The sequence below is a fragment of the Magallana gigas genome, chromosome 7, assembly GCF_963853765.1.
Source record: "Magallana gigas chromosome 7, xbMagGiga1.1, whole genome shotgun sequence".
Lineage (NCBI taxonomy): Eukaryota > Metazoa > Mollusca > Bivalvia > Ostreida > Ostreidae > Magallana > Magallana gigas.
Genome location: NC_088859.1, coordinates 19,253,951 through 19,280,206, shown reverse-complemented (window position 1 = coordinate 19,280,206; position 26,256 = coordinate 19,253,951). Strand labels below are relative to the sequence as shown.

At 38.8% G+C, this 26,256-nt stretch overlaps 1 protein-coding gene and 2 long non-coding RNA genes across 3 annotated transcripts in view; 1 reads left to right on the top strand and 2 right to left on the bottom strand.

The window, feature by feature from the left end:
• The window catches only part of LOC105342354 (uncharacterized), a 34,702-nt gene extending 22,687 nt beyond the window's left edge, over positions 1–12,015 (bottom strand). Inside the window, exons 1-2 of the mRNA XM_066066313.1 lie at positions 11,855–12,015; positions 11,207–11,335 (exon numbers count right to left, since the gene is read on the bottom strand). Of these exons, the coding sequence (XP_065922385.1) occupies positions 11,207–11,335; positions 11,855–11,912 (187 nt within the window). The 5' untranslated portion in view covers positions 11,913–12,015. The remainder of the gene's footprint in view (positions 1–11,206; positions 11,336–11,854) is intronic.
• Positions 12,016–22,778: 10,763 nt separating this feature from the next.
• LOC136270057 (uncharacterized) lies at positions 22,779–23,483 on the bottom strand. Its single transcript, XR_010707694.1, has 2 exons — positions 23,155–23,483; positions 22,779–22,877 (listed from the first exon to the last, which is right to left on the bottom strand). It is a non-coding gene; the product is annotated as an uncharacterized lncRNA (long non-coding RNA).
• A 3-nt stretch (positions 23,484–23,486) lies between these two features.
• LOC136270058 (uncharacterized) lies at positions 23,487–25,959 on the top strand. The gene is made up of 2 exons (XR_010707695.1): positions 23,487–23,642; positions 24,038–25,959. It is a non-coding gene; the product is annotated as an uncharacterized lncRNA (long non-coding RNA).
• The last annotated feature ends 297 nt before the right edge of the window (positions 25,960–26,256 follow it).

Sequence of the window (26,256 nt, the reverse complement as noted above, 5' to 3'; positions counted from 1 at the left end):
AGACCTTGGACTTTGGGTAGATGTGTAAAACAGCAATGTGACGTAGGCCTCTCTATTTCATCGCTGTCCACTCAGCCAAGGCTCTTTAAAATCGACAAGATTTGTCTGGCTTTTGAGCTAAAACTACGCAATCGGTGCATATTTCACTTGATACCGCGTTATTTTTAACATGTAATGACTCAAGAAATAGATAGCTACGTCCAACCCAAAGTCCAAAGTCTTGTTAAAATGGTTCTACAATTTTTTTTTTCAATAGGAGGCACTGTAGCTCCTAGGTCGTCCATCCATTTTTTTTCAGACCGGGAGCTACAGACCTTCAGCTACTTTAAATGTTAACAGTTGTTCATTCTGTTTTGCAGATAAAATTCATAACTAATCTATAATGCTCGTTTTATGTAAGAAAAATTGCTATTTATTGGAGACTGACATGATGAAAAACTCTTTTGTAATGACAACCAAACAAATCAATTATTTTGACGTCACACCATCTTTTCCGATTTACCTATACATGTAGGTCTACAATGTACATAGTGCTATGAAGTGAACTCTAGATTATGCCTTTCTAATTCTCAAGTAATCAACTAAATCAAAATTAATGAGTACATGTATGTCTATGTTTATAGCGACAGCAAGCACTTTCTTCGATGCTTGGCATCTGTTTACAATTCCTACGGCTAAGGGGAGATTCTTCTAAAACACTATGACCATATGCACAAATGTATTTGTCAAGTCAACGAACACGCTGTTTGTCATTGGTTTGTTATTTAGTAGACAGTCCAGGCAAAAGCTCAAATCAATTTTGTTACATATTTAGAACAACCTGTTTGTTTAGAGCGAATATCAATTAAATTATTTTTCTCTCAAATCTTTAAAATACAATGGTGCATGAGTACAGAGTTGTGTTATTTGCGTTAAATTTTAATGTCAAGGGTCTATTAAATTGCATATAATATTTTAACACAACATAGTAATACATACGTCAAAAAACATAAGTAAGAGAAAAAATAGTAATAATACAGAATGTGGTAGAAAAAGTGGATGATCATGTAGAATACATAGTTTCATTCATATTAAATAAGCGGGGAATAATAGTAAATCATCAAATCGTTTTATACTGGACAGCAGACTTGTTCCTGGATGTTCAAAATAAAGTGATTAATTTTTTCAATGCTTTTAAGTTTGATGTCGTCAAAAGTTCCCCAAAGTTTAATGTATTTGGTTTGTGACAATACCCGGTACATGGAAATTGTTCACGTAAAGTTGAGGGGGGATTTGAACTCGAGAATAAAATGAAAATCGTCCGCTTATTTACCAATATTACAGAGTGTGCAACTTCTGTCATTTATAGGAATTCCACACCATCCATCAGTTTCAATTATTCACGTATTGACTAAATATTTATAAACAGTAGACACAATATAATTGTCTTGATCTTGGATCATTTTTGTCCAGTAAGAACTTTTTCGAAAATATAAAGTGACATACAATGCGTGACGATCTGATTCACCATAGACCATATTTGATGGCGCTTTACTTTTCAAATATAAACACATTTTGAAAATTTCAAATGGATGTTTTCAATAATATCTTTATTTTCTTAAACCCAAGTTTCACAACCATAGAGCAATATTGGTACTACTACTTTATCAAACAGATCAAACGCTTGTTCTAAGAGTGGATTAATGAGTCTTATTTTTCTTATAATACCGTACATAGATTTCTGTGCTTGCTCGACTTAGTCCTTTTTAGCGTTATTAGAAGATCCACTTCTGGAAAATACAGTACTCACAAGTACTCAAATATTTGAATTCACTCACAATTTCAACAATGTTATTATTATAATAAAAATATTTTTAGGGTTAGGGCCTTTCGAAAAAAAAATAATATCTTTTTGGGAGTTGATTTTAATCAACTCTCCTATGCAGTTACTCTGGCAAACCGAAAGTGAAACAGTGTTTGGACCTAAGCACAAATCATCACCGCTGAAAAGACTTAGTTCTTGAAAATAATAGAAAAATTCGATGTAATGTATGCTGAAGCATTGTTTTTCAAGAAAACTTATCTATAAACACTTTGAAAATAGTCAGAGTTTATATAATACGAACAATTTAGATATTTTTGTAGTCTTATGTATTCCTACGCCAGAGTTTAATATAGTCTCGTTCAACGGCTGTCTCTGTAAATCTCCGACAAGCAGAGAGACAGCCGAGCGTTAAACGAGACTAGAGTTCGATATCAATAGTAATTTTTAGAATTGTTTTGATTACTAATATATAGTTTGAAACCTATCTTTAAATATTACACAACATGATTCATATAAAGTTTCTCGAAATTCTTGTTTGAAAAGTCTAAAAATTCATATTATAAAAAAGTGCGCAATTCAAATACAGACTAGAAGCTAATTGCCATGCAAAATAAGTTGATTTTAAGATAAATGATAATCGATAAAATCAACTCCCGTCAGTACTTCAGTACTTTGATTTTTCTTTATTGACATATAGTTTCGGACAATACACATTGAATTCATCTAATGCTTTCTGAAAATCATCAGCTGTCTCAGATATGATAATGGTATTGTTATTGATTAAAGTTTCCAAATGATTAAACTGTCGACCATCTGATACTTAGATTATCCTTAGTGGATTGTGTGTTGTTGACACATTCATTCTTCACAGTAAAGAATTTATTGAATGCACAACTAATTGGAATAAATTATTCAATTGATTTCAAACTCTTAATAACAATGCTCAAAAGTATTTTCAATTGTGTTGTTATCGCTAGTGATATTGACCTTTTTAATGATAAAACTAGACTATTTCTATCCCAATAATTATTTCTTTCTTCTTTAAAGGGATTTGGACACGATTTGACTTAAAATTTTCAAATTCTATTTTTCCATTTTCAATTTTTATACTGATAAATATAGAAGTTTATAATGCTATGTCCAAATTTGAAAGTCAAATATCAAGTTATAAGCAAGATATCGAGTTCATAATTCTTTGTTTATAAACAAAGCTCGAATTTATTTTACATGTGTTGTATTGGTGTAAGTTTCAATTAAATATATCTTTCTTTTGTTGATAATATCATTTATGAAAATATTGAATTAGTTTAAATTGTTTTTTACATGTCATTTTGTCTACGAAATGGTAATTCTCAACATGACATTTTTGTAAACAACTATAAAACTCGAGCTTAGTTTACATAACAACCACTTCTTATCTCAGTATCTTGCTTGTAACTTGACTTTAACATTCAATATGTTGGTCAATCATTTAAAATGCACCAGTTAACCATTTTATATATAAAAAATAAAAATGAAATATTTGATCTCAAATCATGTCCAAGTCTCTTTAAATTAATTTCTAATCAGGTACAATTCATGCAGTTCTTCAACTCACCACAATTTTAAAAGTAAGCATAGTAATGCAAAGTGATGCCTTGTAATGATAGCATTACACTATATTTTGGAAGGTAATACATTGCATTACCATTAATTGTAATGCTGTAGAAATACATATTTTTTACAAGCATTTGCATTACTTTAAAAACACGCAATGCACTGTAATGCATTACCATTACATTTAGCATTATCCTAAACTTACTAGTAAATCATACTTTTCCCCAGCTTCGTTCATATGTTAAATAACAAAAACGATGTTGTCGTTAGTGCCATTGAGAGTTATACCAGATGAGTATCTTATAAACACGAACATTACTTGTAACATTTTTAATAAAAACACAATATTGAAATGTGTAATTTTGCACCAAGGACTGCATAAAAAATCAAACGTTGCTCAAAGTTATATACATTCGCGGATTAAAATATGGTGCGATTGACAGTGAATAAAGCATTATCTTATAGGACATTATAATTTTAAGAGCATTCGACTATCGCTTCATAAAAGCATCAAATTATAAAATTACGCTGCCCGAGCCAAACTATCTATTTTAAACACTTCCTTTGTGAATCATTCTTTCCAAAACCAAAACACTCAACAAAGGGTAAATAAAAATTGGCTTGATATATGTGCACTCTGATGTTGAAAAAGATATTGCGGAAGTAAATGTTTGTTGATTTTTTTTAGGAATAAAAGGTAAAGTTTGTATTGGACACCTCCATATTATGAGGTACTTCCTATCGAAATAAACAATGATACATGTATAAAGTATTATTTATTTATAAAAAAAAAAACGCTTTCCCAAAAGTGTTACCTAAAAACGTAGTGCAATGGGTTAGAAAGTTGACTACGAGTGTAAATTAAGAGTTCGAATCCCGTTTGGGATTTTACAATTTTTACCTTTTGAAAAAAAAAATTAAAATATATTTTTTTGGTCATTCTTAAGTATTTTAAAAACTTGAAAATTCTAGACAGGTGAAAGTTTTTTGTGCAGGATTTACTTTTATCCACATAAATATCGACAAGTATACCATTCTACTTTAACTATCACTGGGTTTTAAACTTTTTTATATTAAAATTGTATCGATTGGAACCCCCTGAATTGTATAGGGGGGTCAGATCCCTAGACCCCACGCTTCCTCTAGATGTGCGCATGGAACTGCCCATCCGCTTTTATTAACACCTTTTAAACGCTTCGTTTTTAGCTCGCATGAGTTGAAAGCTCAAGTGAGCTTTTCTGATCACATTTTGTCCGTCGTCCGTCCGTTTATCCGTCCTGCACATGTCCGTCTATAAACTTTTTACTTTTTGAACTTCTTCTCTAAAACCGCCTAGTCAATTTCAACTTAATTTGGCACCAAGCATACTTTTGGGAAGGCAGATATAAATTGCAAAAATAAAAGGCAATTTCGCTTAAAAAGCGGAGAAAATCTCGAAACTGTAAAAAAAAAAAAGAAGAAAAAAAGGGGGGGGGGTGCATTTTGAAAATCTTTTTAAGAACTATTGAGTCAAATGAAATTCAAAATCATTTAAAATTAATTATCCCTATGGAAAGGAAAATTTAAATTGCCAAAATTAAGGGCTAATTTTGTTTCAAATTTGATTATTGGTTATTACGAAAATAATAAAAAAGGAAATGGGATAGTTCAATCAGTTTATAACTTCGGGTTCGGTATTCCATATTTTGAAAACAAAGTTCTTTGCTTAAAGCAACCATGTTGGACGTAACTACATGTATGATAAACGGGTCGGTCCCACAAAGAGGAATTTTCTTGTTTTGTAACAGTTCGCGTGCAAATGGAATCTTTGAAACATGCAAGATACATTGGTGCCGATGTTGTGAAGTAAATTGAGGATAACTATTTCAATGCGTCGACAGCTTTCACTTTTGACGGTGGTGTTAGCTTGTTTTGATTTTTGTTTAATTTTCATTATTTATGCTATGTAACCTGGGGAACTATCGCCTGTATTTTGTGATTTTTACGTATCAAATCAAACATAGACATCGGTAAAATCAGACAGTTGACTGCTTACCTGCGCACAATAAGCAACAATTCATTTTATTGGTAAATCGGTATGATCTTTTGCGTTATGGTTGATTATTGAAACGTGTTTTGTTCAGACGCTCAGCATTTTCTCGAGTACATTCAATTTAATAAGAGTTTAATATCGCTGACGGAAATATGTAGGTATATATATGATTCATTTTAAAAATAAATAGTGCCCTGTATTTCTTTTAGGGCATGTTTCTTTATTTTTGATTTTTAAACAATTTTCTAATTATTAACCATATTTGAGTGTCAAGCTTCAAATTATGAGCAAAATACAGATCTTTGCTCACAATTCTATGTTCGTACATGTCATGTATGTATTCACGAAATTCAACTGAAAAATATGAATGAAGAGCCTAAAGGAAACTCAGCTGGAAATGAAAGCGAAGTGAATCAAATTGAAGCAAAACACCTTCACAGAGGATGACAGTGTGAATATTCTTTATTCCTGGGAATGATTAACCTAGATGTGAACATAATAGAAAACTGGACCACGACTTTACAAGTAGGAGACACTGAAGTACAGTTTCTTATGGATACAGGTGCAAAATGTAATGTACTCACTAGAGACACTTATCACAAATTAAACATTACTGCGCCACTCGAAAAACCTGAAGCATCACTTACTTCATATTCATGACACAGCATCGCAACTGATGGCATGGTAACAATACCACTATAAACAATGGCCACGTTAACCCTGTGAAATTTTATGTTATTCCCATAATATTTTGGGAGCCGATACATGTCGTAAACTTGACTTGGTGAGATGTATGAACACCATTAGCAAAGCTGAACAAGTTAAGAATCACAGTAATTCACCTGCAAATGACATTTTTAAGAAACTACAATATGCAGAATTGTTCAAAGGCTTGGGATGTCTACCTGGAAAGTATTCTTTTCGCTGAAAGGTAAAGTTCATCAATAACTCCAAAGAATGGAACAACGGAAGTCATTGAACATCAGACGGAACCAACAGAATGAGTGAACAACACGACAATAGTGAATTAGGGATCCAAGATTCAAATTTGCATTGATCCCAAGGATCTGAATGCCATACAACGTGAACACTTCCCACCGAAAACTGTCGATGTCATAGAAAACATGTCTCAGACAAGGTTCTTCATGAAACTTGATGCAGTGGGTTGTTAATGGCAGATTCAGCTAGATGAGTCAAGCTACAGACTATGCACGTTCAATACACCATTTGGGCAATATAGATTCAATCAGATGCCATTTGGTATAAGGTCGACGTCTGAAGTTTTTTGGAAGATCATGTCGCAGATGTTGGAAGATAATATTGGTGCGGAGGTTATCATAGATGATATCCTTCAATGGTGTTCAACTATTGAAGAACATGACCAGAGACTTCGCAGTTTTGCAACGCGCGAAGGTGTATATCTGAATCTTGGCAAAGAAAATATTTGAAGATCGAAGTTAACTTTGTAGAACAAGTATTCACCCATAATGGAGTGAAACCAGATCCAGAAAAGGTTAGAGCTATTCTAATGATGCAGAAACCGAAAAACCGACAAGAATTACTTCCCTTTCTAGGACTAGTGAAATATTTCGGAAAGTGATTGTCTGATGAAAGTGCATCACTACGCAAGTTGACAGAAACATCGTCAGGCTCTAAATGGAAGTGGACTAAGGAACAGTATGTCAGTTTCAAACTTTACAAGACCATGATCACAGAAACTCCAGTCTTAGCTTTATACAATCCAAAACTACCATCGAAACTTTCTGGAGATTCAAGTTCAAAAGAACTGTTTACCACCATTCTTCAACAAGGTAGAATAATCGCATATGCTTCATGAGCACTGACATCATCACAAGAAACTACGCACAGATAGAAAAAGAGGCCTTAGCCGTTGTCTTTAGATGTCAAAAGTTCCACCAGTACATTTATGGTAGAACAGTTACTGTAGAGTCTGACCACAAACCCCTAGAATCAATCACTCGTAAACCACTACTTTCAGCTCCTCTGTGCTTACAGAGACTATTACTTGCCGTCCATAAATACGTCTTAAAGATTGAATAAAAACCTGGAAAAATTATGTTTGTCGCGGATGTCGACAATATCTCAATTACACCAAGAAAACACTGGTACCGGAAGCAGAGGTTAACAGCATTACACTCAACCAACACTTTCCTATAACATCGGACCGCTACAAAGAAATTTAGCGTAAAACTTTATGTGACTCGACCTTACAGAATCTTCTTAATACCATAGTGTTAGGCTGGCCTGAAAACAAACTAAGCTTACCTTCGTGTTTACTTGGACATTTTGTGATGAGATATCTCACGTAGATGGACTATTATTCAAAGGCAGCAAACTCATCATTCCGAAATCAATGCAACAGAAAATGGTAGATATAGTTCCTGAATCACATCTTGGAATCGTAAATCGCAGAGCACGTGAATATATGTACTGGCCCGGCATGGCAACGCAAATTGAAGACAAAGTATGCAAGTGTCATATTTGTGCAGAAGTTCAAATTCACTACCCTAAAGAACCTTTGATATGTGTGGGGTTACCAGACCGTCAATGATCAAAGATTGCATCTGATATATTTGTGTATCAGCAGAATCATTATCTACTTATAGTCGATTACTACTCAAAATGGTTTAAGATCATGATCCTAAAGAACCTGTCATCGCTTCAAGTTATCAACTCACTGAAAAGCATTTTCTCCAAATATGGAATTCCTGATGAATTAATATCTGACAATGGTCCTCAATATGCAAGCGCAGAGTTTAGAGACTTTGCTAAGGAATACTGTGGAATCATCAGATTTCGTGGGGGCAAATTTTCGTGGATTGCGGAATTTTATAGGTTCGTGGGGACGTTATTTCGTGTATTTTCTTCAAAACGAAATATGACTTTATAACCCTAATATATAATTCGTGGAGGATGTTAATTCGTGGATGAGAGGTACCCACGAATTCCACGAAAATTGAGCCACCACGAAATCTGATGATCCACAGTATGCATTTGTGCACAGAACGTCAAGTCCTGTATATCCTAGATTAAATGGACAGGCAGAGAGAATGTTACAAACTGCCAAGCGGATCCTCAAGAAAAACACAGACCCTTACAAAGCATTATTGGACTATCACAACACTAAAATTCAAGGGGTTGGAAAATCACCAGCGCAGATGTTTATAGGACGTCGTCCGAAAACAAACGTACATGTAACCGCATAGCTTCTTCACCTGGTAGGGAACAACCAGCATGCCAAACTACAAGCCCGACAGATGCAGTACAAAGAATTCCATGACCACAGAGAAACAAAGAATCTTCAATTCCAGATCTGCACCCAGAAGACAATGTTATGTTACAAGATAGCAACACATGGAGACACGCTACCGTGGAGTCCAAACTTCCGCTTCCAAAACCTTCTTGGTATCGTGTGATGGAAAACAGTGTAGGCGGAATTGAGGTATGCTGATACCGATTAAATCAGAGAAACCTAAACGAAAAGTCAGTGAGGATTTTGATCTCTGGATTCCAGACAATGATGGCCCCACAGACATTCGTTCGAAACCTGTACAAGGGTCCACAAGTGCAAGCGCTAAGAAATCTGAGGAATCGAGACAAACTCGTTCTGGACGTACCGTTAAAATTCCTGGCAAATTTGCAGACTTTGTTACTTAAACAATTAGCCATTGCGTCGTTTTAAAGTGTTTACAGCAACATTTTCAAAGATATTGGAAATGTTTATATTGTCAATGTTGTTCTATTACAAATGCTTCTTAACATACCCCAATTCATTATTATGCTCATAATTGAAGTTTAGGATTGACATGATTGGCAGTAACGCTATCTTTTTAAAGAAGGAGGGTGTCATGTATGTATTGTTATACGGATTTATATGTGTTACACAGTACACATAGCTGGTGCCATTTTTTGTTTACATTTTAGGTGCTGAATAGGAAATACCAAGTTAAAAAATCTTAAGTTGAATGTAATAAACGCATGTAAACAAAAATGATTTAAACCTAGCAGAATTGTGAGCTATGTATCTTGCTTATAATTCTACAATTGACACTGAAATTTTGATTGATCATTAGAAATGTCTCGCTAAACTTTTTATACTGGTACAAAAAATTACAAGGATGATATGTTGTAACTACGTTCTGTGGCCCCCTCCTTTTACGATGATTTATATAAAATCTACATCAATTTAGAAAGTTTTTCAGACACGAGTAAATAAAAAAGACTCTATTAAAACAGTTTCCATGTAAACCCCGTGTTAACTTTCTGGGTTTACTTTGGGTTTACTCCGGGTTTACTTTTTGAAAATTTGGGTCCACTTTGGGTTAACTTTAGGTTTACTCGGGGTTTACTTTGGGTTTACTCGAGAATTGATTTTTGGGTCAACTATACGCACTGAAGTGTTAAGCAGACCTGTATTTTATCTTACCATCTTACTGTCTGTAATTCCTGCCCCATGTATATTCCGAATACACATGTAGTGTCTGCTTTCAGGGATTTACTTCTGATCGGTTTACTTTCTGTGTCCACTCTGGGTTTACTTTGGGTTTACTCTGGGTCCACTCTAATAAACATGTAGTAAACCCAGAAAGTAAACCCAGGGTTTAGTTGAGGTTTACTTTCTATTCAGTTGGGTCTGATCGGTACTCTATATATCCTACTTATACATACGAACTTAACCCAGATCAACCTTTTTAGATAGCTAATGAAATCGCCGCTGAAAGAGTTTGGTTGATATTTAGGAAATTAGTTCCCTATTTTAGACGATCTAAATGCCATAAAAGTCTATCTATCTATCTATCTATCTATCTATCTATCTATCTATCTATCTATCTATCTATCTATCTATCTATCTAAATATATCGGAATGGTATCTATCTATCTATCTATCTATCTATCTATCTATCTATCGGAATGGATGAGTTAAAACCCATTTTAGCTATGTAAACCTAAACAGACTACTAGTGCATTTTTTTTTACAATATCGAGCCTAGCTTTTTAAGATAACTTTACATTTTTATACAGTCGTTTTGTTTTTAAAGAGCGTTTAAAAGTAGCATAAAAACATTGAATTCATGCTTTGGTGAATTTAGTTAAATGTTTTTGCAAATTGTCTTTAAATTAAAAATTTTAACAAGTTCTTATTTGTTTTATATATACAACCTTTAAACTACTTGTATTTCAACATGCATAAATAATTTTCTCCTTAGGGTTGCAGTTTTTAAATTAAACATTATGGTGATTTTTTAAAAGTGTGCATATCTACATTAAAGGTCATCTGCATCAATTCTTCACAATGTTCCATATTCTAATTTTCTGTAAGTGTCATTACAAGTGTTAGATATCATTTTCAAATATATTGCTTTAGGGAACTAATTTTGTTCATGTTACCTAGGTGATCACGTTAAAATTACTAATATTGATATTATATGGTGTGAGGGCCAAATTGCTTTTACTGTGTGATTTCAGTGCTACTATCTGTTTTATTGACAGTTTTTCCCAAAACATTTTATGCAATACCATTAATAAATCATTTTGTTTACATGAAGATTAGTAGGTGATTAATGCAAATATAAACTGTATTAATATCTACAGTGTATCTATTTATTTATATATTTATCTATCTATCTATCTGTCTATCTGTCTGTCTGTCTGTCTGTCGGTCCGTCCGTCCGTCCGTCCGTCCGTCTGTCCGTAAATCCTTATGTTATAAACATGTTACATAGGTAATTTTTTAAAAAAAACATTCTTCTTACGTCTTTGACAGCCATTGTTTGTTGTGCCGCTCCATCCTTTAGCGCAAGAAGTGCAGTAGCGAGAACCCCAGCATACGGTGGAACAGCACTCACAATGGCAATCACAGGTCGTACTGCCTATACACTGACCTTCAATATTTAAAAATACACACTTATAGAACGTTCTACCGACAATAACATAATTTCTAACACTGAAGATAAAATGTTATTTTTATTAAACTATCAAGTAACAAAGAGATATGTATATTTCGTTCGTATATTCTATACATTTGCTATATAAACAAACATAAAATTCAAGAGCAATAAACTTAAATAAGTTAAACCTTCTTACTGAATCAAAGCATGTATATATGCTTAGGAGTTTGATTGCAGTTTTTATTCATAGTAATCGTACTTTGAAATTGTAATTCATATATTTCGTTATTTTTGTACATGGACATTACTATAAAACAAAGAGCAGTACATTGAAATACGCATGATATTATACACTTTCTCGACAGGAGACAATTATCATTTACAGATACACACTTGAAGATCTATTTACTTTATTTCGCCAAATTTTCCGATTTATAAGTTAGATCAGAGATGTTATATTGTTTCTATACTAATACATGATTACACCTTACAGACTTTATATATTATACTTACTCGCAACACATTTGACAGATACAAGGATCACTACCATGTATATCCACAGGGACTTCATTTTGAAAGTTCCATTTGTAATATAAACACACTTAAAATGTCTTGTTTATATTACTTCCTGGATCCTTATATCCTGTGATGGATGATAATCACATGGTATGAGGCTAGAAAATGAAAAAAAAAAATTAACATCCGTTAGAGGTACTAAACTAGCATTGAAACAGTCTAACAATATGATTTATTACTAGTTAAAGGGGAAGGAAAGTCAAAAACATAATTTATTTATTTTAATAAAGTGGTGTAAATTATCACATGTGGTCATGCTGTTTTGAAAATAAAATACGTAATTAAGCTTTAATGACCGTTTGAAGTTGGAGAAATCGTATTTACTGGAGGCTGACATGATGTAGAACTCTTTTGTATTAAAAACCCAAAAAAATAATTATTTTGACGTCACACCATCTATTCCGGTTTGGTTTACATATACAAATGAATGTACACAGTGCTCTGAATATAATTAACGCTGGTTTATGCCTTTCTGTTACTCAAATAATCGACTAAAAAATTGATAATGTTTGAGTTCATACGTCAATCTAAAGAATAAATACATGTTTCATTGTATGCATATATGCATTTTCATAAGTAAATGACAGCTGTTAATCTGCTATCATTCAAAGTTGAAAAAGACCTCGATTAAACTTATTTTGGCAATGTTCACGTTACATGAAGCTTAAATGATAGAAATAATTTACTTCCTCTGTATTAATGCGACGAGACAAATGGCTGGCTATGAAGAAGCTGGTGTGCATGACAATCAATTATTTGGAATTTCAATGAATTTGAACGAATCTTACGTTAAGATATATAATAAGAAATTGCATGTAACTTGGAAAACATAAAATATTTGAATTGTATGTGCCCGAATCTTATGTGCCTATTTCGTCAAAAGTAGGCGTTGCATCCTCTCCCCATTCCTCTACATCATGCTTATTTCCGCACATTATATGGCTACATATGCAAACACTTCGCCGATCACCACCACCCCCAAATTACTGCAGATTGAGGGTTATAACCAGATTGAAAGGAGGCCACACCAGACAATGAAAACTCAGGTGAAAAAAAAACTTTTTCGATGATAAGAAAATATTCAATGTATTGTCATTTCTGTCAGGGAGTCTTAGGCCATACAATTTGCAAAAAGAAAAGAAATGAGAGAAAAATGAAATTCTATAAACATCGGTATTTTTACAATCAATTTGTTGTGTCACACTGTCAGTAAATCAATAAAATGTTGTAGACTAAAACATGTGACCATGAATCAGTCGACATTAAAAAAACCCTACTATTTTGAGCAGATTTTACAAGATTGAGGATAGGTTGATATCAGGAATAAAACATGTCCTATAACACACGTTCTTTCTTCTGTATAGGCCAAGATTTTTATTTAAAATACAATTTAGGTCAGGTTATCCTACATGTATAAGTATATAATTTTAATGACATTGAATATAGTTTTTGTAGGAGTCCTTTTTGGATTACAGTTCTTCAATAGCAAACCTGTGGGTATTATATCAGTAACACGTGTGGTGTTAGAAAAATGCAAGTTCACGGGACTCATTGAAATGTCGTTTTTGCATGTTGATTTGTGGTTTTTCTTCCGTATTGTACATTTGCAACTTAAAGCTTCGAAATTCGTCTGTACATGAGTACATTATATACATGTATATACACTTTCTGGAAAATTAAAAAAAGTTGCTAATTAAATATTTCTGTCTCCGGAATCGTATTTTGTATCATAATAACCTTCAATAATTTTTTGTCAATTAATTCATTTTACGTGAATACTAATACTATAAATAACAATTTATGAGAAAAAATAATTATTACACGTAGTAAACAACTCATGATTCGAAGCAAACGAAAAAAAGGACAAAAAAAAATGTTATGTGCCAAAAGTTCTATAACTCGTGATCTGAGTTGGAAAGATATATACATGTAGATATCGGTATTGTATTATACACGATAGAGGTAACTGAATTGGTCGTTGATTACATTTCATATGTTTAGAATTCAACACTTTTACATGTATTAGCAAAACATTTGTAAATAGCGCACAATAGCTTGTCAAGATAGCTAAACGATTAAAATCACATCACACACGCCAGTATATTTTAAGAAACAAAATCATAAAGTCTACATTTTGTATTATAATATATTTCTATTTAGAACAACATGAATAAAACTAACACTTTCTTGTATAGGTGAATCGAACTTTCTGTTTGGATAAATCATTATTGATTAGTTTCCTCTCTGTTTTTAATTTCTCGTTTTGTCTAAAAAGAGATGAAAAGAATGGACGAGCCTTTGTACAATAAAACACATTTTATTCTGTGTATTATTGTCCTTTATATCATATATCAACTGGTATATGTAAGAGACAAACTATTACAATAATAGGTCATATTGTTAATTACGGAAGAGGACAGATACTGAATTTTGTTTCTAGATTTTAATTATACATCATTATTTTTTTATTATCATCGTTTTTAACGATAAATTACAATACAAATTATGATATAAATAGATGACTTCATACTATATTTGTTGATTCAAGTGCTTATCAAATTGCCAATTATACACGCAAATGTTAAAAACATTAAAACCTTTCCAGTAACGCGTTTGATAGTCATAATCTTTAGGAGAGTCCTATGTCATATCTGTGTGATTTTAAAAGCCTCCATTTATACAACCAATCTTTCAATCATAATGTTAGATTAATTGTTATTATAGTCGTTTCTATTTTCCGTTTCTGTCACTTTTTGTTGATTTCCTGAACATACATACCTATTTTAGGGAATCCAGGATTTCCTCTTTCATATTTCTCGTTTTTTATCTCGAAGAAATTGATAGTGAGAAGGAAAACAATGCTATAGCCTGGAATTAGACTCTAATGTTATTGTACAGTTGTTATGCACTATGTCAGCTCAAAAATTACATTGAATAGTAATTTTATCAAATTTAAAAGTAAAATGGCTGGATATTTTGTCGTAACAGTCCAATGTTCAATTTACAAGAAGGAAATTTAATATGCTGCTAAACATTGGGGATTCTTTTGATGTAATCTAATTTATTTTAATTTTTTTTTTACAAACTAAGATAAAGTCATCCTTGGGCAAAAGATATAACCTAAAACGGATTTTGATTTTTAAGTTAATGAATCTTACAAGCCCTTGAACTACAAAGACTACTTAATCATAAATCATAGTACCCCCCCCCCCCCCCCCCCCCGCCCTCAACCTAGTTACGTTCCGGCAACATAATTTGTGAAAGAAAATAATTAACAATGCTCATAAAATTGCATCTTATAAAGACCGATCGAGATGTGAACAGCAAATCGTGGAAATACTGGTTATCAATGATGTATGGAAATTCAAACATTAAATAATTTTTGGCCTCTTGGTTTACATAATATTATGTTGTAAATCAAATGTGGTTACTTTTTCGAAAGAATTCTTTAAAAATGTTGAAAAAATACAGAACCTTAGAAATGTTAGAACATTAATACAAAATAAAACATACCTAAGTTTGAATATTTAACTGTTATTTCAACAAACCATAAGCATACCGTTTTTCAACTCTACTTACTCGTCCAATTGGCTTTAGTCGAGCTACCTGCCAATAAGCTACCTGCCAATAACAAATCTTAGCGTATTTTTATCGACTATTTTTAGAGACGTCCGATCCCGATTGCATTGTATAATAAGATTAAAGGGCGCCAAGCGCCCAAACTAGGAGGTGTGCCATCTAGCTGAGACCGGTTCTTTGGGGGTACGGGTGTCCCCTTACGGAATCCGGTCTCAAATGAGGCGATATAAGCACAGATTTCCGGCGCCAGGGCGCTGAGTTGACCCTATCATACAGGTTCCCTACATTATTGTAGGGTCTCTATACAGGGCGCCTGGCGCCCAAACTGGGAGGTGTGCCATCAGGCCGAGACCGGATCCCCGGGGGTACGGGTGTTCCCTGACGGAATCCGGTCTCAAAAGGGGCCCAATTAACACCGATTTCCGGCGCCAGGGTGCTGAGTTGACCCTATCATACAGGTTCCCTACATTATTGTAGGGTCTCTATACAGGGCGCCTAGCGCCCAAACCAGGAGGTGTGCCATCTAGCTGAGACCGGTTCTTTGGGGGTACGGGTGTCTCCTGACGGAATCCAGTCTCAAAATAGGCGATATAAGCACCGATTTCCGGCGCCAGGGCGCTAAGTTGACCCTATCAAACAGGTTCCCTACATTATTGTAGGGTCTCTATACAGGGCGCCTGGCGCCCAAACTGGGAGGTGTGCCATCAGGCCGAAACCGGATCCCCGGGAATACGGGTGTCCCCTGACGGAATCCGGTCTTAAAAGGGGCGATATAAGCACCGATTTCCGGCACCAGGGCGCTGAGTTGACCCTATCATACAGGTTCCCTACATTATTGTAGGGTCTCTATACAGGGCGCCTGGCGCCCAAACTGGGAGGTGTGCCATCAGGCCGAGACCGGATCCCACGGGTGTTCCCTGACGGAATCCGGTCTCAAAAGGGGCCCAATTGACACCGATTTCCGGCGCCAGGGTGCTGAGTTGACCCTATCATACAGGTTCCATACATTATTATAGGGTCTCTATACAGGGCGCCTAGCGCCCAAACCAGGAGATGTGCCATCTAGCTGAGACCGGTTCTTTGGGAGTATGGGTGTCCCCTGACGGAATCCAGTCTCAAAATAAGCGATATAAGCACCGATTTCCGATGCCAGGGCGCTGAGTTGACCCTATCATACAGGTTCCCTACATTATTGTAGGGTCTCTATACAGGGCGCCTGGCGCCCAAACTGGGAGGTGTGCCATCAGGCCGAGACCGGATCCTCGGGGGTACGGGTGTCCCCTGACGGAATCCGGTCTCAAAAGGGGCCCAATTGACACCGATTTCCGGCGCCAGGGTGCTGAGTTGACCCTATCATACAGGTTCCATACATTATTGTAGGGTCTCTACACAGGGCGCCTAGCGCCCAAACCAAGAGGTGTGCCATCTAGCTGAGACCGGTTCTTTGGGGGTACGGGTGTCCCCTGACGGAATTCGGTCTCAAAAGAGGCGATAAAAGCACCGATTTCCGGCGCCAGGGCGCTGAGTTGACCCTATCATACAGGTTCCCTACATTATTGTAGGGTCTCTATACAAGGCGCCTGGCGCCCAAACTGGGAGGTGTGCCATCAGGCCGAGACCGGATCCCCAGGGGTACGGGTGTCCCCTGACGGAATCCGGTCTCAAAAGGGGCCCAATTGACACCGATTTCCGGCGCCAGGGTGCTGAGTTGACCCTATCATACAGGTTCCATACATTATTGTAGGGTCTCTATACAGGGCGCCTAGCGCCCAAACCAGGAGGTGTGCCATCTAACTGAGACCGGTTCTTTGGGGGTACGGGTGTCCCCTGACGGAATCCGGCCTCAAAAGAGGCGATATAAGCACCGATTTCCGGCGCCAGGGCGCTGAGTTGACCCTATCATACAGGTTTCCTACATTATTGTAGGGTCTCTATGCTGGGCGCCTGGCGCCCTAACTGGGAGGTGTGCCATCAGGGCGAGACCGGATCCCCGGGAGTACGGGTGTCCCCTGACGGAATCCGGTCTCAAAAGGGGCCCAATTGACACCGATTTCCGGCGCCAGGGTGCTGAGTTGACCCTATCATACAGGTTCCATACATTATTGTAGGGTCTCTATACAGGGCGCCTAGCGCCCAAACCAGGAGGTGTGCCATCTAGCTGAGACCGGTTCTTTGGGGGTACGGGTGTCCCCTGACGGAATCCGGCCTCAAAAAGGCGATATAAGCACCGATTTCCGGCGCCAGGGCGCTGAGTTGACCCTATCATACAGGTTCCCTACATTATTGTAGGGTCTCTATACAGGGCGCCTGGCGCCCAAACTGGGAGGTGTGCCATCAGGCCGAGACCGGATCCCCGGGGGTACGGGTGTTCCCTGACGGAATCCGGTCTCAAAAGGGGCCCAATTAACACCGATTTCCGGCGCCAGGGTGCTGAGTTGACCCTATCATACAGGTTCCCTACATTATTGTAGGGTCTCTATACAGGGCGCCTAGCGCCCAAACCAGGAGGTGTGCCATCTAGCTGAGACCGGTTCTTTGGGGGTACGGGTGTCTCCTGACGGAATCCAGTCTCAAAATAGGCGATATAAGCACCGATTTCCGGCGCCAGGGCGCTAAGTTGACCCTATCAAACAGGTTCCCTACATTATTGTAGGGTCTCTATACAGGGCGCCTGGCGCCCAAACTGGGAGGTGTGCCATCAGGCCGAAACCGGATCCCCGGGAATACGGGTGTCCCCTGACGGAATCCGGTCTTAAAAGGGGCGATATAAGCACCGATTTCCGGCACCAGGGCGCTGAGTTGACCCTATCATACAGGTTCCCTACATTATTGTAGGGTCTCTATACAGGGCGCCTGGCGCCCAAACTGGGAGGTGTGCCATCAGGCCGAGACCGGATCCCACGGGTGTTCCCTGACGGAATCCGGTCTCAAAAGGGGCCCAATTGACACCGATTTCCGGCGCCAGGGTGCTGAGTTGACCCTATCATACAGGTTCCATACATTATTATAGGGTCTCTATACAGGGCGCCTAGCGCCCAAACCAGGAGATGTGCCATCAGGCTGAGACCGGTTCTTTGGGAGTATGGGTGTCCCCTGACGGAATCCAGTCTCAAAATAAGCGATATAAGCACCGATTTCCGATGCCAGGGCGCTGAGTTGACCCTATCATACAGGTTCCCTACATTATTGTAGGGTCTCTATACAGGGCGCCTGGCGCCCAAACTGGGAGGTGTGCCATCAGGCCGAGACCGGATCCTCGGGGGTACGGGTGTCCCCTGACGGAATCCGGTCTCAAAAGGGGCCCAATTGACACCGATTTCCGGCGCCAGGGTGCTGAGTTGACCCTATCATACAGGTTCCATACATTATTGTAGGGTCTCTACACAGGGCGCCTAGCGCCCAAACCAAGAGGTGTGCCATCTAGCTGAGACCGGTTCTTTGGGGGTACGGGTGTCCCCTGACGGAATTCGGTCTCAAAAGAGGCGATAAAAGCACCGATTTCCGGCGCCAGGGCGCTGAGTTGACCCTATCATACAGGTTCCCTACATTATTGTAGGGTCTCTATACAAGGCGCCTGGCGCCCAAACTGGGAGGTGTGCCATCAGGCCGAGACCGGATCCCCAGGGGTACGGGTGTCCCCTGACGGAATCCGGTCTCAAAAGGGGCCCAATTGACACCGATTTCCGGCGCCAGGGTGCTGAGTTGACCCTATCATACAGGTTCCATACATTATTGTAGGGTCTCTATACAGGGCGCCTAGCGCCCAAACCAGGAGGTGTGCCATCTAACTGAGACCGGTTCTTTGGGGGTACGGGTGTCCCCTGACGGAATCCGGCCTCAAAAGAGGCGATATAAGCACCGATTTCCGGCGCCAGGGCGCTGAGTTGACCCTATCATACAGGTTTCCTACATTATTGTAGGGTCTCTATGCTGGGCGCCTGGCGCCCTAACTGGGAGGTGTGCCATCAGGGCGAGACCGGATCCCCGGGAGTACGGGTGTCCCCTGACGGAATCCGGTCTCAAAAGGGGCCCAATTGACACCGATTTCCGGCGCCAGGGTGCTGAGTTGACCCTATCATACAGGTTCCATACATTATTGTAGGGTCTCTATACAGGGCGCCTAGCGCCCAAACCAGGAGGTGTGCCATCTAGCTGAGACCGGTTCTTTGGGGGTACGGGTGTCCCCTGACGGAATCCGGCCTCAAAAAGGCGATATAAGCACCGATTTCCGGCGCCAGGGCGCTGAGTTGACCCTATCATACAGGTTCCCTACATTATTGTAGGGTCTCTATACAGGGCGCCTGGCGCCAAAACTGGGAGGTGTGCCATCAGGCCGAGACCGGATCCCCGGGGGTACGGGTGTCCCCTGACGGAATCCGGTCTCAAAAGGGGCCCAATTGACACCGATTTCCGGCGCCAGGGTGCTGAGTTGACCCTATCATACAGGTTCCATACATTATTGTAGGGTCTCTATACAGGGCGCCTAGCGCCCAAACCAGGAGGTGTGCCATCTAGCTGAGACCGGTTCTTTAGCGGTACGGGTGTCCCCTGACGGAATCCGGCCTCAAAACAGGCGATATAAGCACCGATTTCCGGCGCCAGGGCGCTGAGTTGACCCTATCATACAGGTTCCCTACATTATTGTAGGGTCTCTATACAGGGCGCCTGGCGCCCAAACTGGGAGGTGTGCCATCAGGCCGAGACCGGATCCCCGGGGGTACAGGTGTCCCCTGACGGAATCCGGTCTCAAAAGGGGCCCAATTGACACCGATTTCCGGCGCCAGGGTGCTGAGTTGACCCTATCATACAGGTTCAATACATTATTGTAGGGTCTCTATACAGGGCGCCTAGCGCCCAAGCCAGGAGGTGTGCCATCTAGCTGAGACCGGTTCTATGGGGGTACGGGTGTCTCCTGACGAAATCTTGTCTCAAAATAGGCGATATAAGCACCGATTTCCGGCGCCAGGGCGCTAAGTTGACCCTATCAAACAGGTTCCCTACATTATTGTAGGGTCTCTATACAGGGCGCCTGGTGCCCAAACTGGGAGGTGTGCCATCAGGCCGAGACCGGATCAATATCCGAATAAACAAACATTACATTGCGTACTATATTTTCTCTTAAAAAATCCTAAAGCAAGGTGCCCTGTATAGAGACCCTACAATAATGTATGGAACCTGTATGATAGGGTCAACTCAGCACCCTGGCGCCGGAAATCGGTGTCAATATGGCCCCTTTTGAGACCGGATTCCATCAGGGGACACCCGTACCCCCGAGGATCCGGTCTCGGCTAGATGGCACACCTCCTAGTTTGGGCACTATGCGCCCTGTATAGAGACCCTACAATAATGTATGGAAGGGTCAACTCAGCGCCCTGGCGCCGGAAATCGGTGCTTATATCGCCTCTTTTGAGACCGGATTCCGTCAGGGGACACCCGTACCCCCAAAGAACCGGTCTCAGCTAGATGGCACACCTCCTAGTTTGGGCGCTAGGCGCCCTGTATAGAGACCCTACAATAATGTATGGAACATGTATGATAGGGTCAACTCAGCACCCTGGCGCCGGAAATCGGTACTTATATCGCCTCTTTTGAGACCGGATTCCGTCAGGGGACACCCGTACCCCCAAAGAACCAGTCTCAGCTAGATGGCACACCTCCTAGTTTGGGCGCTAGGCGCCCTGTATAGAGACCCTACAATAATGTATGGAAGGGTCAACTCAGCGCCCTGGCGCCGGAAATCGGTGCTTATATCGCCTCTTTTCAGACCGGATTCCGTCAGGGGACACCCGTACCCCCAAAGAACCAGTCTCAGCTAGATGGCACACCTCCTAGTTTGGGCGCTAGGCGCCCTGTATAGAGACCCTACAATGATGTATGGAACCTGTATGATAGGGTCAACTCAGCACCCTGGCGCCGGAAATCGGTGTCAATATGGCCCCTTTTGAGACCGGATTCCGTCAGGGGACACACGTACCCCCGAGGATCCGGTCTCGGCTAGATGGCACACCTCCTAGTTTGGGCACTATGCGCCCTGTATAGAGACCCTACAATAATGTATGGAAGGGTCAACTCAGCGCCCTGGCGCCGGAAATCGGTGCTTATATCGCCTCTTTTGAGACCGGATTCCGTCAGGGGACACCCGTGCCCCCAAAGAACCGGTCTCAGCTAGATGGCACACCTCCTAGTTTGGGCGCTAGGCGCCCTGTATAGAGACCCTACAATAATGTATGGAACCTGTATGATAGGGTCAACTCAGCACCCTGGCGCCGGAAATCGGTGTCAATATGGCCCCTTTTGAGACCGGATTCCGTCAAGGGACACCCGTACCCCCGAGGATCCGGTCTCGGCTAGATGGCACACCTCCTAGTTTGGGCACTATGCGCCCTGTATAGAGACCCTACAATAATGTATGGAAGGGTCAACTCAGCGCCCTGGCGCCGGAAATCGGTGCTTATATCGCCTCTTTTGAGACCGGATTCCGTCAGGGGACACCCGTGTCCCCAAAGAACCGGTCTCAGCTAGATGGCACACCTCCTAGTTTGGGCGCTAGGCGCCCTGTATAGAGACCCTACAATAATGTATGGAAACTGTATGATAGGGTCAACTCAGCACCCTGGCGCCGGAAATCGGTGTCAATATGGCCCCTTTTGAGACCGGATTCCGTCAGGGGACACCCGTACCCCCGAGGATCCGGTCTCGGCCTGATGGCACACCTCCTAGTTTGGGCGCTATGCGCCCTGTATAGAGACCCTACAATAATGTATGGAAGGGTCAACTCAGCGCCCTGGCGCCGGAAATCGGTGCTTATATCGCCTCTTTTGAGACGGATTCCGTAAGGGGACACCTGTATCCCCGAGGACTCGGTCTCGGCTAGATGGCACACCTCCTAGTTTGGGCGCTATGCGCCCTGTATAGAGACCCTACAATAATGTATGGAAGGGTCAACTCAGCGCCCTGGCGCCGGAAATCGGTGCTTATATCGCCTCATTTGAGACCGGATTCCGTAAGGGGACACCCGTACCCCCAAAGAACCGGTCTCAGCTAGATGGCACACCTCCTAGTTTGGGCGCTCGGCGCCCTTTTATGTTATTATACAATGCAATCGGGATCGGACGTCTCTAAAAATAGTCGATAAAAATACGCTAAGAATTGTTATTGGCAGGTAGCTTATTGGCAGGTAGCTCACAGGGGCTCGTCACGAAGTTTTTTCTATCTTTTATATATACCACCTCTATACTATAAAATACACAAGGGAGGAATCAAAACTCGAAAAAATCGCTACCTCCCGATTTCGGTCGCCTCGTATTAATTCTTCTCGGACGTTAAACCCTGCACTCTAGGTATCATTAGATCGGGAAAGGACCATAGTTTTTAGGAATACCTGCAAAATTTAAACATCGGTAACAATTTTAGAAGTTTTCACGCATTTTCTTCCAGTTTACTCTCCGGTGACACTTTCTTCGATCAGATGTCGCGCTCTCATTGGTCAATTCAATGTTGCTCAAGATAACTCGTACGCGGACTTGTATTTTAGAAGGATTTTCAAACGATATTCAAACTTACTTTGATGCTAGAAATACATAGTCACGTCCTACCGAATGTCCGAAGTATGGTTAAAATATTTCTACATAAATATGAAAATTAATAAATATACTCACCACGTAATAAGAACTTCTTCACTCATCATTTGAATATCCCTCTAAAATACGAGTCAACGTACGATTTATCTTGATCAACAAAATTAACCAATGAGAGCGCATGAATAAATTTGGTGCGCGACATCTGATCGAAGAAAGTGTCACCGGAGAGTAAACTGGAAGAAAATGCGTGAAAACTTCTAAAATTGTTGCCGATGTTTAAATTTTGCAGGTATTCCTAAGAACTATGGTCCTTTCCCGATCTAATGATACCTAGAGTGCAGGGTTTAACGTCCGAGAAGAATTAATACGAGGCGACCGAAATCGGGAGGTAGCGATTTTTTCGAGTTTTGATTCCTCCCTTATGTATTTTATAGTATAGAGGTGGTATATATAAAAGATTGAAAAAACTTCGTGACGAGCCCCTGTGGGTAGCTTGACTAAAGCTTGCATCCTCTGTTCGGTGATTCGGGTGAATGTTTTGACCAGCTGGACGATGTGAACGCAAGGTATTGGTTTGAAATTGATTATTTTCACCATTAACTTATACATGTGTTGGATGTTTATAATTTACTGTAGTAATTTTTGGGAAATCCAGGTCTAAGTTCTTGAAAAGGAGGTTGATGGGGGGGGGGGTGAAACACACTTATTGTTGATAAGTTTTTCCATTGTTCAACAAACAATAATTGAATGAAAATAACATAGCTTCAAACATAAAATGAAACATTTTAGACCAGATACTACTGTAGTCATTACATGACATAGTTTAAACAGCAACTGGCAACTGCATATAGTAGCTTCTGTATTCAGAATTTTATTCAGAATGCTTTTATTACATGTTAGGCTGAATGACTTATGTTTATTGTTTAAAAATCTAAATGAAACTTTATTATTCATGTTTAAGATAATTAGAACAGACATAAAGTACAGCCCAGTGAAAGGAACAAGTTCATCGCAAGAAGAAGAATTTTAATGCTACCACTGTCCAGAACTACTAAGTCTGCTGTAGCTATGATGTGATCATATGAGTGCTTCATCGGTCTGGACAATGCTCGAAAGTCCCCAAAAAAGGCCTATTTCCATAAACTACGACTCGGGTTACATCAACAACAGCCAAGGACACTCCTTATTGATTCGAATGGACACATCTCTACGACCCGACTAAACCTCTGCAGAACAAGACTTTTTAACTGTAAAGTATTCTCATTTCAAAAACCTATAAACTATAAAAGTATTTTTTTTATATGATCAAATACCAGTATATTACAATGTCTGTCTGTAAGCTAGAATCTTAGAAAATCACATGGTTTTGACTTATTAAATGATTGATTAGACCTTGCAGATATTAACTTTCATTTTCTTAAATAATTTGTTATATTTGCAAATATTGCATAAAATATTAGACTCCATGTAACATATATTCTCACACCTCCAAGTTAATAAGTGTTAACTACTTTTTTTTCCATTTTCTTTGTTTAAACATTTATTGATAACTTAGTTTTTATTTGCAGCAATATATGAAAAATTAAGAAACCAATCTTAAATGTAAAAACACTGCATTAGGAGATGAATGCATGGGTCATAGAAATGATAAAATACACCAAACAATATTCAATTATGTCGTATATGAAAATATATAAAGACAACATATACCCCATGTATTACAATTTTTATATAACAAAATTACATGGATGGAAAGTTGTTTCCATGTGGGTTTTATTTTAATCTGTGTTATGTAACTTATATATAATTGGAATTAGCTTTTATATCACATTAAGTAAAATGCTGGTATTGATGAGAATTGTAAGGTGAATGATCTGTGTGATACTTTGTATTTTATACATTCATGCTACAAAAAGCAAGTACATGTACATGTAGTAATACTTGTCATATATAAACAATGTATATTTTACTTCATGTCTTGGATTTAAAAATATTAATGTAGGTAAAGTAGTGAAATGAAGGAAGGTAAACCATGTGTAAAGAAGAATATTCATCAGGAATGAAGTGTGTTGCAATCAGCATAATTAATTAAATGTGTACATCATATTTTTGCACATGATTTGACAGACTGCACCATTGTTAGCTTTTTATTGGCTAACAAGCTTTTCATATCCCACTCTGGGTCATCTATTAAATACTGACAGGCTTATGATATTAAAATCTGATCAGTTGGTACATCATGGGTGGAAATGAAAATTTCACTTTGGACTTAATGGATTATCAAAAAAATGATATCAAATCCTGTTCTATTGTAAAACATTAGATTATATTACTAACAAAGAAAAGGTTTATTCCAACTTGTAAGTGGGTCACTTTGACCTCATTTTGGAATTTATTGACATATTCAAATCAAATCTGGGTCATACCTCTATAGTCAACTACTATCTTGTAGTGTATTTTTTTTTTTTTAAAGATGGATACTTTAGACTTTTGAGAAATATTTTATGGTGTACATATTCATTGTAGTTCAAAACAAATTGAGACAAGTGTATCATGTTCATGTAACAGTGAAGTTTTCTTTGTTTATTCATGTACGTGCAGTTATTTTGTAAATTGCATTCATATTTTTTAAAAAGTAAGATCTTTGTTGCATTTTTAAAGGGAGATTTGATAGGCATTTAATCGAGATGAAAAAAAATACAAATGTAAAGATTTCTATGGGAGTTTTTTTTCTTGTGCAATTTTATCATTTTTTAAATAAAAGTCCCTAATAAGGGAATTGCCATATGGATGTTTCTCCATTATTGTATCTTGGCTGTATTTTATTTATTATTGGAAACAATTTCAGATTTTTGAACAAAATAAATTTGGAACTGTTTGAAATTGTTTTGTTTTTACATAAAGTAGAAACCTTGCTCAGCTTTTGTGAAAGCAAAAATATAAAAAGTTTCAGTAAGTTTCAGTTGCGGAAACCCTTTGTAAACAATATGTTTCCCAATTGTATATGGAGGTTGAAACTATGCAGAAACTTCAAGTTTCAGTAAGTTTCCGTCGCGGAAACCATTTGTAAACAATATGTATCCCAAACGTATATGGAGATTGAAACTATGCAGAAACTTCAAGTTTCAGTAAGTTTCCGTTGCGGAAACCATTTGGATTCATGGACAGCCTAAGTTTCAG